Source organism: Conger conger, chromosome 17 (genome assembly GCF_963514075.1).
Source record: "Conger conger chromosome 17, fConCon1.1, whole genome shotgun sequence".
NCBI lineage: Eukaryota > Metazoa > Chordata > Actinopteri > Anguilliformes > Congridae > Conger > Conger conger.
This window is the reverse complement of record NC_083776.1, coordinates 2,802,938-2,821,238: the sequence shown is the minus strand read 5'-3', so window position 1 is coordinate 2,821,238 and position 18,301 is coordinate 2,802,938. Positions and strand designations below refer to the sequence as shown.

The following is an 18,301-nucleotide window of genomic DNA, read 5'->3' as shown; positions in this document are numbered from 1 at the left end:
GAGCAGGTTGATGCCTTGCATGGCAGCCAAACGCCGTTGGTGTGTGAGTGAATGGGTGAATGAGAAGCATCAATCCTACAGCACTTTGGATAAAGGCCCTACATAAATGCCAACCATTTGCCTCTGTCATAAATGCCAACCAAGAGTGGCGATAATTTTGGAATCATTTTGAATATCGGTCTAAAAATCAAGGGCTCACTTACATCTTTGCAGTCCTCTTTTGTGCAGCTGGTTTTCATCCGCATGTCAAACCATCGCACTGTGCCATCCTCCCCGCAGGACAGGAAGGTGTAGGGGTCGTTAGGCACGGTCATAATCTGCCAACGGAAAGTTAGGGAGTTACTATGGGCCGCAGGTCTCGCCTCTGTGTCCTGACAAGCTGGTTGGTGCCTTGCATGGCAGCCAATCGCCGTTGGTGTGAGTGTGTGTATGAACGGGTGAAGCATCAATTGCACAGCGCTTTTGATAAAGGCTCCATATGAATGCCAACCATTTACCATATACTGCAGCCTTCTAATATGGCTTTTCTTCAATCTGCATTACGCATCACGCCCTCTTTACCATTCTTTTTAACCGAAGGCAAGACGGGTAGAGCTGAACCTCAAGTGGTTCAGTGTCCTGGTACCTCGTAGGCGGTGCCGTAGTGACAGGTGAACTGGCACTGGCGGTTGATGTCCGCACTCTTCTCCGTGTTGGTGTAGTAGATGACGCCGTCCCCAGAACACGACACTATCTGCTGGTCGTTGGTGCACGGCATGAACTTGGCGCTGAAGATGTTCGCCCGGTGGCCTGATCGGATGGTTGCTTTGACCTGGGGGGGGGAAGGGGGCGGGGGGGGAGAGGGGGAGAGGTTTAGACGACTCACTGTAATTCTCGGGAAAAGGCGGCCATTTTGGAGGATGTGTGTGTGACTATGCTCCCGCCCAAACCCATTGAAATGTTAGCGGTGCTTGTTCCAAATCGGGGAGAACATGCCTGGGAATAATTTCAAAGCCAATGTAAAGACTGAAAAGATTGAACTGTGTTCTGTCTACAGGTACAGTGTAGTCTGTGAGTCATGGGGCGACATGGCTCAGGCAGTAAGAGCAGTCGTCTGGCAGTCGGAGGGTTGCCGGTTCGATCCCCCGCCCGGGCTGTGTCGAAGTGTCCCTGAGCAAGACACCTAACCCCAAATGCTCCTGACGAGCTGGTCGGTGCCTTGCATGGCAGCCAATCGCCGTCAGTGTGTGAGTGTGTGTATGAATGGGTGAATGAGAATCATCAATTGTACAGCTATATAAATTCCAACCATTTACCATTTTTGACACTGGTACACATTCTGTTCTTTCAGCTCTGTACTCCACCACATTATGGATTCAAAAGGAAACCATGAATATGAGGTCAAAGTTCGGACTTTACCTTTAATTTGGGGGTATTTACATCCATATTGGGTGATCTGTGTAGGTGAACCATTTTTATACGTAGTCCCTCCAATTCAGGGTCCAAAAATAATTGGACAGTTGGCCTCTCAGCTATTTCTAATTAGTTTGGTTTATTCAATCGCTTCATTAAGGTATAAGCTTTCAGTATCTAGTCTCGATTCTAGGTCTTTTGATTGCCTTAGGAGTGTGTTATTGAGAAATTAGGGAAAAAAAGCAGTCAACCTGCATGCTCTTTTGGAGCAACTCCCTGTGACTGCCCCCCTAAGTAGCCTAACGTGAACTCCAGAACCCTCCAACCGGAGCTACTTTTAAAATCATGTTTGCATGGATGGATTTGAACAGCCCCAATATGGGCAGTGACTTCACTTCCTGTTCCCTGTAGAGCTTTGACAATCAAATGGCTGATGATACAGCTGGAGAGAAGTCTTTGCATTGATTCACCTACAGGCACTAGTTCATACTGACAATATGGAAGATGTAATGTGTACAAACGGATGTATTTATGTGAGCAATATCAAATGCCTGTCGAAGCACTGGAGTTGGCCTGTCCTCTTTAATGTTATTTTTATGTTTATTTTTATTTTTATTAATACAATTCTATAGATTTTAGTAACACATTCCAGGATGTATTGCTGTGTCTGTCTTCACGGTCTTTATGCTTGAGAGCCACTATAAATAAAAAGCAGTGCAATTATTTTAAATTCAAGCAAGTTAAGGACACAGGTGGGCTACTGTAAATAGCACATTCTTATTACTTTTTTTGTAGCAGTTGAATGACTTTAATAGAATATGCTTTGATAGCGTGTACGTTTTCTGTAGTGCTGGACTCAGTCTCACCTTGGGTTAATGAAGGGTACCAACACTGTAATACAAGGCATATAATATTTGTTTTTATTATTATTTTATTTATTATTATATATCACTCTCCTGCAAAGGCCTAAAGCAATGAGAGTGTATTATGAGGGTGTCTTACCTTCCTGTTGTATGGGTTTGAGATGACCAAACTGGTGTCATCAGATCCTGAGAGGATGTATTCACCCGTGTCGTTCCAGCATATTGTGTTAACCTGCCGGGAAATGGAAAAGGATCTTCAAAATACAGGTAGAGGCCAATCCTGTGTGTGTTTGTGTGTGTGTGTGTGTGTGTGTATGTGTGTAGATATGTGAGACATGATCCTATTCTAAAATACTTGAACCTTTCTTCAATTGCTGCTGCATTTTCTTTTTTTTTTAGTTAGGGACACAAAATAATATCAGGGTCATACTGGTACTGATATAGCTGTGAGATTATGGGCTGATATGATGATGCAGCAGACGTTCTCCAGAGAGGAGACGCATTTGATGAATTGATGATGCCGTTAATTATGTGAACTTAATTATCTTAATGGCAAATTAAACAAGTTAAAATTTGTTCCATTTTTTCCTCATCTTCCCTGACTTTGGCAGAATTTGGCTGCGGTTTGCATTTGTGCTCCATGTAAAACAGGAGTGAGCCAAAACGGCGGCTCAAATAATCAGTTGTTGATATCAGCACTCAAAATGTCTATATCAGAGGTCACCAACCCTGGTCCTGGAGAGCTACTGGGTCTTCTGGTTTTTGTTTTCACCTTAAAATCAGCACCGTGTTGAGACCCAGGTAACCATGTGAGTTAGCTGTGTATTCAGCTGCTCTAATTGATTAATTAAGTGCAGAGTATCAGCGAAAACCAGCAGACCCAATAGCTCTCCAGGACCAGGGTTGGAGACCACTGGTCTACATCCTGCACCCCTAATTTCAATGTCTGGGCCCAGCTGAAACTTTGCTCTGATGCTTTGTCTACATTAGCCTGAAAATGCGTTTATATAGCTTAGTAATTTTGGGACTGGAACAAATACCCAAATGCTTGGCTGGCAGATCTTAGAAAGCACTGATCGCTCTCAGTCCATGTTGCTCAACACAACCGAGCAACAATGGCTGTGAACTCCAGCACATTGGATCTGCAATGGACCAATGAATATGAGGTCAAAGTGCAGACTGTCACCTTCAATGTGAGGGTATTTACATCCGTATCAGGTGCTCCATGAAGGAACCACCTCCCTACAACCGCAAGGACAGACACACGACCTTCGCAAAACTGCACTGCTTTGTGTGTGTTGAATACGGCGGGTCATGGGGTGTCTCGGTGGCGCAGCCTGCAGAGCACTGACCGCATGCTCATTGCGAGCCGCGACGTCGGCGGTTCCAATCCGACCGTCTGACATTTGTCGCATGTCTTCCCCTCTCTCTCGCTCCCATTCTTCCTGTCTCTCTATACTATATACTGTCCAATAAAGCTGAAAAAAGGCCTAAAAAATATCTTTAAAAAAAGAATATGGTGGGTCAATCTCGACATTAAGTGATGCAGTTTACCCTCCAGTGAGCGCTCTCTTCCTGCTCCGAGCGTGTTGTAAAGAAAGACACACTGAGCGCCAGCGCGATCCGGCGTGGAGCACGACTTTGGTGAAGGACACCTAGGCCTCGGCGATCAATATTTCATTAGCCTGCAGCGGGTGATAGTAGTGCTTCGGATACCCTTTCCTGGGCCTTGGCGGCCTGCTTTACCGTGCTAGACGCTTTTGTCACACGAGCCCCACGCCATTATACTGAGGCTCCTCTTTAGACGTCGCTCAGAAGTGGCTTAAATCGAATTCTGAAGCACTACTTCCTTTGTGCTACTGAACATAAAATGCAGTAAAACGTTTTTTAAACTAGCTTCCCCACCAGTAGCAGGCAGTTACAAAACTGAGCAGTTTTCATGAACAAAATGGAGACTTGGGCTGACAGTGAGGCGGCTGGGGAGCTTCTCCTCATGCTCAAACAGAAGCATTTCTAACCGGACCCACGGTGCTGCACCGCTAAAGTAATGCAGGCATCAGTTTCTTAAAGTCGCAAGCCGAGTTTGGCCGGCTCACGGAGAGTGGCATAATTGGCTCGCCGCACCGAGGGAGGTGTCAGTGGGATCGCCATGTACGACAGCACCCCGGTCGCCTCGAGACCGGGGTGCTCCGAGACGATACAGCTGGATGAAGGCGTGCCGTTCTCAGGATCGCTAGAGCCACGCGGGCCACCGAGGGGCGGGGTACGCCCAGCTAACATTGTAGCTAGTCATTGGAATAGATAGGGTACAGTCGGCTACCAAATTAGGGTGGGAAAATGTGAAACGCATTTTTTTTTTTTATGTTTTAAAAAAAGCAGCTCTAAATGTGGGAACAGAAGACAGCAGAGGCCTTAAAAACAGACAGCCAGGCCAACAGCTTCCCGACCACTATGAGGAACAGAGAGGGCCCGTTCTGTTTGAGACACCACCCTGGAACACAGGGGGGCATATTGGAGGAGTGTGGCGTTCCCCAAGGGTCACACTCCGGTCCCTCGCACTGCGGATCTGGATCCAGCGTAGTGGAAAGGTCAGGGAACCGGGCTCATAACCAGGATCGCTCGTCCGCTAAACGCCCGTAACGCAATGCAATCCGGAACCAGACCCGATCGAGCCTCGGCTACAGCGCGAGGCAGCTACGAGCGGGTGGGAAGTTGCGCAGTTGACGGACACGACCGTCCCGGACTGGTGGGTTTGTGTCAGCCAGGGTTCCTATGGTTACCACAAAGTTCTAGAGTGGTAACCACAGGAGCCCTGGCGACGGACTGGCACCTGCAAGCTGCCGTCCGCCTTCAGAGAACTAGTCTACTATACAACCACACGTCTGTTCTGCTGTAGTACTGTGTGTACATGTCAGCACCAGTACCCCTGGGTGCGGGTATCACCCTGGTGATTTATCTCATGTTTGAGGGTTTTTCGCCCCACTGGGGAGTGTTTTTTCTTTTTTTACCTCATGTGCTTCCTATACAGGGGTTCAGGCCAGATCTTTGCCCTTTTAACCCTTCTGTTACCTTCTACAAGAGGCAGCCTGTAGCCTAGTGGTTAAGGTACATGACTGGGGTCGAGAAGGTCAGCGTTTCAAGCCCCAGTGCAGCCACAATAAGATCCGCACAGCTGTTGGGCCCTTGAGTAAGGCCCTTAACCCCACATTGCTCCAGGGGGGGATTGTCTAATTCCTGCTTAATCTAATCAACTGTAAGTCACTTCAGGTAAAGGCATCAGCTAAATAACTAATCATTATTATTTTCATTTCATAAAGCCTCTTTGTGATAGTTTACTTTTCTGTGAAATTGACTCGACCGCTAATTCCCAGTGGATAAAATAGTAAAAAAAAACTGTTTCTTTTTGAAGCTGTGTGTGGGAATGCACTCGTCCAGCTCCGCCCACAGCTCGCTGGTAATTAGATCAGCATAAGTAACAATAGAGGGGGTGAATGTGTCGGCATAATTACAGATACTTGGGATTCTTCTGTACAACGGCATTATTGACCTATATACACTATGCCGTTGATATACCTGTCAAAACTTCACCATTTTATTTCTTTGGATTGACCACTCATGCCATGTAGGCCCTTGCCGTTGCGTTAATAGTCAGCAGAGTGGGCTTGACGATCGACGCGGCGTCGTTCACTCTACGTACTACGGATTTGGGACGGCCCTCAAGATGGCGGTACTTCAGGTTCCCGGAATGAGGAAAAAGCCGGGTCAGGTAGGCAATCGATGGGAAAATGGACTGTAATGAAGCTTTTCTGCACACTGCAGCTAAAGAGACCGAGTGAAGCACTGATGTAATTATCTCCGCGATGCGCTGAAAGGCTGGGGAGGGAGGACCTCCTTCCGGACAGCCGCCGTACAGATGGTGCTCCGCTGGATTAGTATCGATCAGATCTGCGTGCGCTTCTCGCTTTCATACTCACACAGCCATCGTGCACGTTGAGTGTAGCTTCAAGTTTCAGTCTTTGGACAAATTCTCTTCTTCCTGGATGAAAAGAGAAAAACTGTTTAACCACAAAAAAAAAAGAAACATATTAAGTATACATTTTTTATCATAAGAGCATGGTTTGTCCAAACTTTTTTAATTTTATTATAATTTTTTTTTTTTTTACAAATTTCCATTTCATTCCAATTATTTTTGACCCCAACTGAGAAATCAATTACAATATGAAGGTGCGTCTAATCTCTGAAACATCTTCCATCAGATCGGAAGCATGCAGATGAGCACAAACATCTTCCGAAGCATGACCCGCCAGCCAGCAATTACACAGTCCAGCAGCTGAGCGCTGCATCCGTCGAACTGGAGGACAGTGCAGATGGCACATAAACCGCTTGGATTCTCCGGGCTGATGGGACTCCTTTACCGAAGACACTGAATTTAAATCAGGATGCCGAGGAGGAGGCTGAGCATGAGAGAGGAACAGCTTCGGTGTGAGAGGACAGCTGTCCCCAACTTTTTTTTCCCGTGTAGCGTAGTGGCTAAGGTACATGACAGGGGCCCGTGAGGTGGGTGGTTCATTCCCCGGGGTAGACACGATAAGATCCACACAGCTGTAGGGCCCTTGAGCAAGGCCCTTGAGCAAGGCCCCATATTGCTCCAGGCGGGGGGGATTGTCCTGCTTGGTCTAATCAACTGTATGTTACGAAAAAAGTGTCGGCTAAATAACATCTAGCTTAGTAGAAAAATATATTCCTTAAGTCACAAGTACAGTGTGCGCTCGAATGTGCTGGGTTCAGGGCATTCCGACAATATGGTAAAATTGTTATCCTGTCAAAAATCTTTTTCTAATCTTGAATCCTGTGGTGTGGTTTCCCCTCCTGAGCCTTGCTGCTCATCTTTGGCCGTTTGATTTACGCCTTTACGTTTCTGCCATTTAGCAGATGCTCTTATACACACAGATTTCTATTTTTTATACGCAGTCTAGGAATATAACTGGATATTTATAGGAGTAATTCAGGTGAAGTACTTTGCTCAAAATCACAATGGCAGTGGCCCCAACCAGGAACCAAGCCCACAATCTTGGGCGCTACAAACCCAGGTCCATAACCGCAAATACTGCCCGCGGATCCAAGAATCGGATGTCAATGAAAACGGAAACAGTTGTGCTATAATTGAGTGACTTCCCCCCCCCCCGCCCCCGCATGTTGCAATCACTGAAAGGAGGAAGGAAAGAGAGGAGCGATTACAAAATGGCAGCCTGCAATAACGCAGCGAAACATGGCAGTGTGCCCACAGGCCTCTTATGGAGGTAATTCATCTCAATTTGCCTTGTGGGATTCTCCCGATATTGGGATTTTTTTCAGATTCAGAAACTAAAAAGACTTTTAGCCCAATTTTAACGATAACTTTATAAAGAAAATAATACATTTCCCACCCTGTCCTCATGAGCACCCCGGACGGAATTGTATCACGCTCTAGAAGAATACAGTAGCACATTTATTACAATGAAAAACCTACAGTCTTAAAAACCTGTCGAGGCCTGCCTTGAACTGAAGTGTATGAATATGTGCGAACACGTCAAAAAAAGGAAAATTACTGGAGACCTCCATCCATTCAAAGTGTGGTTGCCCTGGGGCATATAGTGTCACCATATAAATCACAGAAGAAGAACCTTGGAAGAACCTTCCCCATAAGAACACTGACAGAGTGCGCAGTATCATACAACAGAAACAGCCTGACCCTTTCAGGAAGGGTACCCCAGGATTAGATAAGTTATCCATGCTGAAGACAAATTACTTAATAGTACGACACAATCTTCTGAGTGCTGCAATATATCACCTCCCCTTTTTCCCCCAATGGCTGGAACTTAGCAGGGATCCCATGGAGGGTCAAGTGACTTCTCGCCATTTCATCTTATCTGCACAGATATGACACCTAACTTGCGCTTTCCCTCTTCTTGCAGGCCTGTGTATACAAAGCCCACAAACATGGGGGAACAAAAATTAGGAGAATGCTTCACAGAACTGAAACCAAATATTTCCTGTTCTGTTGTTGGTATTCATGGCACATGTTTGGATGAATCAGCTACATTTGAATTTAACCATTATGTAAAATCTATCTACAATATGAAATCAGAATAGCAGACAAGCATGCAATCACATATTACCAAACAAACTTGCATCAAGCAAGTTTTAATTGATATGTTGTGACTATATTAGCTCCTCTACAATTTATTTGTTTATTTGTCTACAGTTGCAGGATGCATAGTCTACTTAAATAACCTGTATAAATGTGCTTTAGTTACACAAAAACAAGATCAAGGAAAAGACTGAGAAGGTCCACACTTTCACAGCGAATGGAAAAGGATCACGATGCCAAAGAATGGCAGTAGCAATCTTATCCTCTTATCGTGGGGAAGGTCTCCTCAGATCTTCTGTTGGCCTCTGTAAATTTTTTTACCCTCCGAGCGGGCTTGGTAAAATGACAAAATGGACAGGGTCTGATCTATAATTAGATTCCCCTATGAGCTACAAGAGTCCCCCGGTCTGATTACAAACACTTCAGTGTGTGTTCCTCGCCCGTTAACAATGACAGCTCTAGAGAGAAGCCAAGTCAAATACAGCTCTTGCCAGCTCTGGGAGTCTCGACAGACCGCTAACGCTAACGCTAACCTGGCCCTGTACACTCCCAAGAAAAGCTCAAAATTACAGTGACAGAAAAAAAAACAAGTCACAATTCTTACTGGATCTTTCATGGAAGGCACAAGCAGTTACTTTAACGCCTGTGAACTTCTGAGGCGGTCGGGGCTGACTGACAACATTCCCGGGACTAAAATAGAACGGAGCGGCCTAACTTGGTGATGCAGCATGTTTGCGAGTCCAGCTCGCTGCCAAACTGCAAAACTGATACTTGGGAGAAAAGAAAAAAAAAACGAAAACCCTGGGACTGATCTGCCACCAGTAGTGACAGCAATTACTTCAACAACAACAACAACAACAGCGTGGGCATCTGTAGGCAGATTTGGCATTTTAGCACAAAAGAAGCAACGCAGCCTTTGTGCAGCTTAATGGTTAGGGATCTGGGCTTGTAGCTCAGAGGTAGTGGGTTTGATTCCCAAGTGGAGCTAGTGCTGTTGTACTCTAGGGACACAGCCTGAATGGTTTCAGTTAATATCCAGCTGTATTAATAGCTATTAAATGTTTTTTTAATCTGTGTAAGTTCCTCTGGATAAGAAAAAGTAAAATGTAATTGAACACATAAATAAGCCGTCAGCCATGGCTGGGGTGGATAGGAGAGAGGCAGGTTCTCGTATGAGAGGGCCTGTAAAAATAGATCGGGCTTTGACACATAACAGACGGCCGTTCATGTGACTCAGCTTCTGTCACTTGTACTATGGCTTCTGAAGAGGCCCGTACGTAGGCTGTACGTAGGCTGTACGTAGGCACAGCGGTCTGGTAGCATACCCTCCTGAAGAAGCTTGTATGTAGGCACAGTGGTCTGGTAGCATACCCTCCTGAAGAAGCTTGTATGTAGGCACAGTGGTCTGGTAGCATACCCTCCTGAAGAAGCTTGTATGTAGGCACAGTGGTCTGGTAGCATACCCTCCTGAAGGAGCTTGTATGCAAGCACAGCGGTCTGGTAGCATACCCTCCTGAAGGAGCTTGTATGCAAGGACAGCGGTGTGGTAGCATACCCTCCTGAAGAAGCTTGTATGCAAGCACAGCGGTCTGACAGCCTACGTACGGGTCACTTCAGGAGGGTATGCTAAGTGGACTGGTAGCATAGTCTACGGTCCACTTGCCACACTTTGGTGAAAAGCTAACGCATGACCAAAAAAACTAAACTGGCCACATGCTGGTCGAGGACTGTGGTCCATCGGCATTACGTACATTTACTACATAACTTAAAACACATTTTTTGAAAAAATAATAATGTCAAACAATTGTAAGAGCGCTGCATGGCCACACGTCTGTCCAGATTTGTACATCTACTCTGATCTCATTACATTACATTATATTACATTAAAGGCATTTAGCAGACGCTCTTATGCAGAGCGACGTACAGCGAAGTGCAAATCAAACCCAGGGACAAGTACGTTCAGGACCCCAGAGGAAAGTACAGTTCTGATCTCAGAACAGAACTGAAGGCTGTCCCCATTTCCCCTCCCGCTGCTTCTCCCCCCCCCCCACAGTCATTCGCAGGAGAATGGCTTCACCCTGCTGCACAGAGGCATGACCTCACCCCCCCCCCCCACCCCACCCCCCTTCTCTGCCGCACACAGAGAACACCGCATTCAGCAGACCCTTTCAGGTGTGAGATCACAAATTATGCGATCGGAATGTTTTCTCGGCTTACTGAATATTCCAATGCTGATGTCACGACAGTAGAATTGTCGTGTAGAGTTCCGACGTCATTCTGATGTCATTAGAATGTTGTGGAGAATTCCAATGCCAATGTCATTTGTGACCACTGGCAATTGAAAGCAATGGAGTTCTAGAACAGTGAAAAATAAAAATCATTCCAAAAAACCTCCTCTTCAAAGGATTAAGGCCTACAGTATAGATTTCCTGCCCACTTCACAACAGGCCCACATCACCAATGAATGTTATGAATGACATTTTCCTGGATCTCCAATATTTCACAAAAACTCCATTAAACATGCCAACCAGCTGTTGCAGTCCTTTTCCAGGAGGGTAACGGTAGATCGTTTGCAACTGTTTTATAGGTTTTCATTTGTGATGTTAAATTAACCTTGGTTAATGCATCTGTTGTTGCATTTTAAAAGTGTTCTGGTCAAAGAGAGGGAACAGCTTGGCAGCTCCGAGATTTGTGTGCAAATTTCATCGCAGGACTCGCAACAAGAGCAAGCAGGCCGATAGCAAAACAACAGCTGCAAGGACCAATGTGATATCAGCGGGCCAGAGTGTGGTGATTTTAATGGGACACAGTGCGGGGATTTAAGGAGACAGTGATTTTAAGGAGACACGCAGTGGGACAGTGAGGTACTGTGTGGATGGTTTCACATCCCCAACAATAGACATGTCCACATCCGAACCCACAAAAATACCCCAAAATACCACAGGTAGCTCCCCAGAATATAACCCAGAACATGTCTTTTTAGTTTCTGAATATAACACAGGCTATAACACAGCTGGTGTCCTGGGTATTTCCAGCACTGTCTATCTGATATTAATGACATTATGAGTGGCAGCAGAACTGAATTACAAGACATGTATCCACTTATCTTGGTTCTATGACGGTCCACACACATCCAGCCAATGTGTTGCACCCTCAATCTGCTCGCAGAACTCAACCTGAAGAATCTCCTGTCATTCACTTTGTTGATTCCTTTCTATTCATTTAAAAGCCTCAATCAAATCTCCCCCAAGTCTAAATTTTACCAAGCAGGAATCAACCTGGTTGCCCTTCTTTGAACCTTTTACAGCACCTCTATATCTTTCTTGGAGTACAGTCCCCAGAACTGCAGACTCTAATTATGGTATGACAAAGGTATTGTATAAGGCAAGTATAACTTCTTTAGATTTATACTCAATACACTTGGCTATGTATCCCACCGTGTTGGCCTTTTTTCTCTCTTTTTTTTAAAGTGCTACAGGGCAGTGACTAGAACCTGAAAGGCTTCGAACTACTACTCTTTTTCAACTTGAGCACATTCCAATTTTGACCACACATAAAATAATCCTGCCTTATGTTTTTTATTTCCCACATACATAACTTTACATTTAGTTATATTGAATTTCATTTGCCAGGTTTCCGCCCACTGATTCTGTTTAAATCTTCTTGGATTACTTTAGTAGAGTACATGATCATATTGGTCTCCCCATTCACAATGATGCTGCTTATATTATATTAAAGTACATTTCATTTTGTTATATTACGATTATGTCAAAGCACAATGAAGCGATTTGCTGAAATGCTCCACTGTACAGGAAACCAGATGCTATGGTAGGATCCAATCAAAGTAAATGATCAGTTCAGTTGGATAGCTATATAATGCTAACTATATAATGGATGTACATCACCCACTGTTCTCATCAGCTACCTGCTAGTGAACCAACATGACCACCAGGATGAAGGTGGGCAGCACAATGAAGAAAAGATCAGTTTATTTCTGACTGTTTGGTGACGGGGGGGATGACCATGTAGTAAAGGCTCAGGGATTTCTCCACGGTTCATCTGACGTGGATGACAATACCCTCAAATCAAAGTTCACAGTCTGCACTTCAACGCCATCATCATAGTATCCTTTCAAACCCAAAAGTGCTAGAGTACAGAACCAAAATAGCAGCAGCAACAACAACAACAACAAAAAATGCGTCGCTGTCCAAAGAATTATGGCGCTCACTGTACACACACACACACACACGTACGCAAAGATAATAACCGCGGCACGGAGCCGGAAGCATATGTGTGGAGTAGGTGTGCGGGGCCTCCTGCCCACCTGTGCAATCTGGACACTGCGCCGTGGTGCCTTCCCTGCCCGTGGAGCAGCAGGCCCCAAGCCTACTTCTGCTCAACCCTGCGAGGCTGAATTATTACTGAATATCCGTGACTCCCGAGGGACATTATTTTTTCATGGGGAGAAGCCGTGAGGGGAGGGGGGGGGTCTGGGGGGGTCTGGGAGGGGGTCTGGGGGGGGGTCTGGGAGGGGGGGGGGGTCTGGGGGGGTCTGGGGGGGGGGGGTCTTATCTTTGCACTGCAGTGCCGCCCTGTCAGGCCTCTGACATTTAACACAGAGAATGGAGGACCATTTGCTGCACTCTCATGAATTTCAAATCAATCGCTCCCAAGAAGTCACCTGTATAATACAGTGACATTACAACTCCCAAGTGTAGGTGAAAACAAAGGTCTTTTTTTTTTCTTTTTTTTTTTTTTTTAGTCTGTTGGCATTTCGCTTTGCCGACTACCGGGGAGCCTGACATGCAGACGCATGCCTAAAGAGCTAAAAGTAGGGAAGATAGTGGACGTGAAAATTACACGACAGAGTATTCACACAACTTCCCTCTAAAAATACATCACTTGGTAACATACCAAAGCTTGTTCCAGATGGAAAAAGTGAAAATTTGCTCTAAAATTAGACCGAGCTGAATGCCATCTAAAGCTCGGGTCAACTCACTTTTCATTCCTGGGCGACGATCACTGGCGAAATGCACCACCTCAGCCCTGAGCGACACCGTGTGAAGGACAGACTTGATCTTTGTCACTAAATCATTTTATGTCTTACAATGCATTCTGTCTTTCACTGAATCCCCCTCTGAAGTTTCCAGTGCTCATATATTTAAACCTACAAAATAATACACCACATTATGTATTTTTCAAAATATTTATGTACTCACACTTTTTAAATTGTATTAAAGCATCTACGTTGTTGCCAAACCCCCAGCCATACCTAAAATGTTATTACACACTATGGGCCTGAGGACACAGATAGGACCTGTTCACTGTGTACCTAAAGTAAATATAGTATCCAAATCAAGACACACAGGGCCTGATGTAGACCATTAGCACATGCAAAACTAATAACATGATCAATGATTGGACATGGTATTTGTTTCGCACCAATCTTTGCTTGTCTTATTAGTTTTGTGTGTGCCAAAAATGTTGCATGCACCCATCCTCTGCACCAGTGTTAAAATTCTTCAGCTGCAAGGCATTCTTGACTTGACAAAGACTCAACAGTGGCCGGACAAGAAGAAACCTACTCTAGATAATTTATTTAAACTGTACGTGTGTGTTATGCACTTTCCTGTTATGATAAAGACGTTTATTATCCATGTGGAAGTTTCTATAATGCACCCAGCATCGCTCCTTTAGTACAGTAATTGGTGCTACAGTATTTTGGCACTGTATTGGAAAACCAAAGTCATTTCTAGCAAGGTTTTTATCGTCTCACGTTTAACTTCGGTGACCCTGCATTCTATGCAACTGCCTTTTTTTGGACCCCACTTATCGCATATATACAGTATATGACCATAATTGCATTTGCAGCATGTATGGATGCAACTTACTTGGCCAGGCCACCTACAAAAATTTTATTCCTGCTTTTATTTAATTATTTAAAATAATTATCTCAACTATTTTCTTTTCTTTTCTTTTTTTTTCAAACATCGTTCGTCTGTAGCAGGAAAACTGTACAGGGTCATGACCATGCACCTGCAAGCTTCCTAAACACAACCTCCGCATTAATTAGTCCCCCTTGCTCAGAAACGAGTCCTTTCTTCCGTTTCTTGCTCCAGTAGTCTTACATCAACTCATCTCACCAGAGAAACGGGAGGCTAATATTGGGTGGCAGATAGGGTGTTGGAGAAGGCTGTTGACGGGCATTTCGTGTTAATCCTGTACAGCCAGCCAGCGTGCTGTCCAGCAGGGTGTCACAGATTAGGATCAATTATTCATCAGCTGGGAGACCGCCACACATCCAATGGCCTCCACACATACGGTACTTTTCATTACTTGTCAAGGGCTCTCTGCGATGCATAGACTAACCAGGACAACCCAGGAGGTCTACTGACTAGTCTAGTGACTATTAGAAATGCAATGTTATGTGTTGTGTGAAAATGTATCATTAAAAAAAACTATTCACCGGGATAGCATGTAGGTAAGCTCTTTGTTTTTTTTAAGAAAGACTGGAGCAAAGTGGAGAAAAAAACAGTATCATTGGATCATTACTGACCCTTAATCTGGTAATTCACATTACTAACAAGATGTGGTAAAAATGATCACGTGATCAGGATTAGTACTGCCCGAGCCTCATTTTCATCTAGGAAAAACACCTGCAGGTGTTTACTGAGGAATCGGGGCACATGTAATGTTTACGCCAAGATATAAATAAGTGTTTATAAATAAACAACTACAGGCCCATTTAGTATCTGACATAATCAACAGCACTGAGACGGACGCATACTCAAATGCATGATAACCCTGAGTGGACTGAGGTGACGGGGCTCAGCTGAATCCACTGCGTTCCTCGTGTGATTTAATCAAAGATAATGGACACGTTAGGGAGGTGGGTTAGGAAGGCACATTGTCCCATTTCGGGGAGGAAAACAAAAAATCCAATTCAGAATGACCCTGGTAACTGATGTAAAACACTCATATCTAGGATGGGCTATAACTCACGCAACAATCTGCAAAGATGACAAATCAGCAACATAATTTCGGGAATAAAAGTGGAAAAAAAATGTAAATGGTTGGAATTTATATAGTGCCTTTATCCAAATGCAAGGCACCAACCAGCAAGACACCTAACTCCCAAATGCTCCTGACGAGCTGGTTGGTGCCTTGCATGGCAGCCAATCACCATGCATGAGAAGCATTAATTGTGCAGCGCTTTGGATAAAGGCGACTATATAAATGCCAACCATCTACAATAGCTCAAAATGATATTGTACAATTCTGACGAACTACAATATTAGGGTACCGCGAAGGGGGGACTAATTTCCTCCGTTAAGGTCGCCACAATAAAAATGTCCATCAAATGTAAAACGAATTAAAAATTGACTGCTGTGTTACAAGCTTTAGGTAGTATTATGAGGAGTTAGGAACCAAGTTGTATTATATACTCAGGATCCCAAACGTGGCACCGTGTTTTCTGGCCCCAAAACTCTGATGCATAACTCATAAGCCAACTGTCACCTGGGAAAATGTCATTACGAAGTTGGAAATCGTACAGTAGCTAACTAGTGACAGTGTCCACGGAAAGGCAATGTCAATGTGAGTGAAATCGAAACCCGGGGGGGGGGGGGGGGTCCACAAGCATTGAAGCGGCATCTTAATAGTCACTGAGCTAATTTTAGGCAGTTAGGGATAATTACATGCGTGTGAATAAAAACAGGAGCCAGCATTACTATAAACCAGCTTGTTTTCACGTTCAACAAGAACAACACTTTACCATAGCAAGATGTTTCGGGCAATGGTGTTAGCTTTAAACAGATGGAACTAACAACACAAGCTAGCGTTACGTCATTGTGAAACAAGTGGGTCCCCCACTTGTCATTGTGAAACAGTTGAAATTACACCGTTGGCAACATTACACAATTACAATATCGACCAATTAATAAGCCAGTCGATTTATTATAAGATAGATATAGCCAGCTAACGTAGCCCAGCGAGGATTGGAATGTTCAAGTTCAGGAGACAGAAAGAGAAAGGCTAGCAAATGTTAGCAGCAAGTACTCGGATGTATACTAACGTTATTCTACATCACGCTACTTTACACCAATCTGAAAACCTTAACATTGCAATTAGCTGGCTTATTCGCATAATTAGCCACTGTCAGTTCACACGCGACTTTTTCCACACTTTTAACTTCGTATAACGGTAGCGCTGTCAGTTTCATGGTGCTAATTCAGTCGATGCCTGATATAACGTTACACAAATCTAGGCTAGCTAGGTTGCGAAAGATCGACTGACGCTGCATTGGCTAGCTAGCTGGTAAGCTTTCTGACATACGCTTCTAATAAAAGCACATTCAAACATAAATAAATCTTGTTTCTTGGACAGATGGCTTGTTAACCAAGTCTATGCATATCTAGCTCTACTCATTCATGCATGACCCAGCAACGTTATTGGCAATCGTTAACCATCTACAATCTGTATTTGGGTTTTGTTTTCAGACTCTTACCTAGGTAGTTAATCCTGACAGCATTTGGTTCGTTAAACCCAATGGAGCGCTTCCTTACATCCCAAATCAGGTTACCGGAGCAGGACATGGTGCTCAAACCCTCGTCCTATTAAAAATAACATTGAAGGAACTTTGCATCCAATCCCAATGGTTTTGCTGTCCTTACGGACACTGTCCCTTGTCCCAGTTGATATTCTACGTCGCTCTGCGAGTTAAATCTCCCCGTATCTATGCCCGCGTACTACCTGCAGGACAGACTCAACGCTCCCCTGTTATTTACTTTGCTGCTCTCCTCTCCTGCCAAACCTACAAAGCCAATGCATTGCACGCTCTAAACACCGCGATAACAAGAAAGATTTTAATATTGCCGTCTCAGATTCGAGGGGACCAAAACTGCGTTGCGCCTCGCAGCGTCAATCCAGGACGTTGAAGCTATCTTAATAGCCTCCATAAATTGCTTGCGAGAACAAACGACACTTATCTTGTTTGTTCCGCATTTGCATCTAATAAGCGTTCGTGCAGCGTCAGTTTGTAATTTGATTTTTATCGGGATGTGACGTCATGCAGCACCCCGCAATGTCATAAGTACAAAATGTACTATTCCTTTGTGCAATATATGGTCGTTTGCGCTGTTAAAATACACTCACATGTTATTGTTATTGTTGTTGTTGTCATCTGTTATTGGACGAAGTCACTAAGACCCAAATCAAGAGTCCAGCAAACCTGAGACAGTATTGCACTTGTTTGTTTTAATACGAGAAGACGTGTGAACTTCAGGTGGTAATCTGAAGAAATTAAATGTAAACAATCTGGACATCTGCTTAAAATTGCATTAAAAAGCAGCCAGAATGTCAAATAAAATAGAGTACATGGTCGATATTCTCCAACTCAAGTCAGTACATAAAAATGGTATTATCTTGAAACTCACATTAACTGAGTGAATCACAGGAGCATGTGTTTGGATGTAAGAATCAAAACAGTCTAGACTTGAGCCATTTACTTTTCATTTTGTTTTGTTTTTTCTTCTTTACTGTTCAAAGACTGAAGATCACAAATAAAATATGTTCCTTTAAATCTTATTATATCGCGGAAGCAGGAAGGAGAAAGATCCATGGCTATAGAGGCACCTAATGGCTAAGGTGCTTCACTGGGACCTGGAAGGTTGGTGGTTCAAGCCCAGGTGTAGCCACGATAAGATCTCCACAGCTGTTGGGCCCTTGAGCAAGGCCCTTAACCCTGCATTGCTCCAGGGGGGATTTTACCCTGTTTAGTCTATTCAACTGTATTATTATTATTATTATTATTATTATTATTATTATTATTATTATTATTATTTGGTGCAGTACAGAATGAATAAGGCTGGCTGGCGTATTCTAAACCCTTAATATACAGTGGGCTTCATGTACAATG

General features: G+C 44.2%; 1 protein-coding gene across 3 annotated transcripts in view; it reads right to left on the bottom strand.

Moving 5' to 3' along the window:
- LOC133117004 (DDB1- and CUL4-associated factor 6-like) overlaps window positions 1-17,382 on the bottom strand; it is a 46,662-nt gene extending 29,280 nt beyond the window's left edge. For all 3 annotated transcript variants that reach the window (XM_061227057.1, XM_061227058.1, XM_061227059.1), the window contains exons 1-5: window positions 16,892-17,382; window positions 6,230-6,291; window positions 2,395-2,487; window positions 626-811; window positions 204-317 (exon numbers count right to left, since the gene is read on the bottom strand). In XM_061227057.1, the coding sequence (XP_061083041.1) occupies window positions 204-317; window positions 626-811; window positions 2,395-2,487; window positions 6,230-6,291; window positions 16,892-16,979 (543 nt within the window). In that variant the 5' untranslated portion in view covers window positions 16,980-17,382. The remainder of the gene's footprint in view (window positions 1-203; window positions 318-625; window positions 812-2,394; window positions 2,488-6,229; window positions 6,292-16,891) is intronic.
- Between the last annotated feature and the right edge of the window lie 919 nt (window positions 17,383-18,301).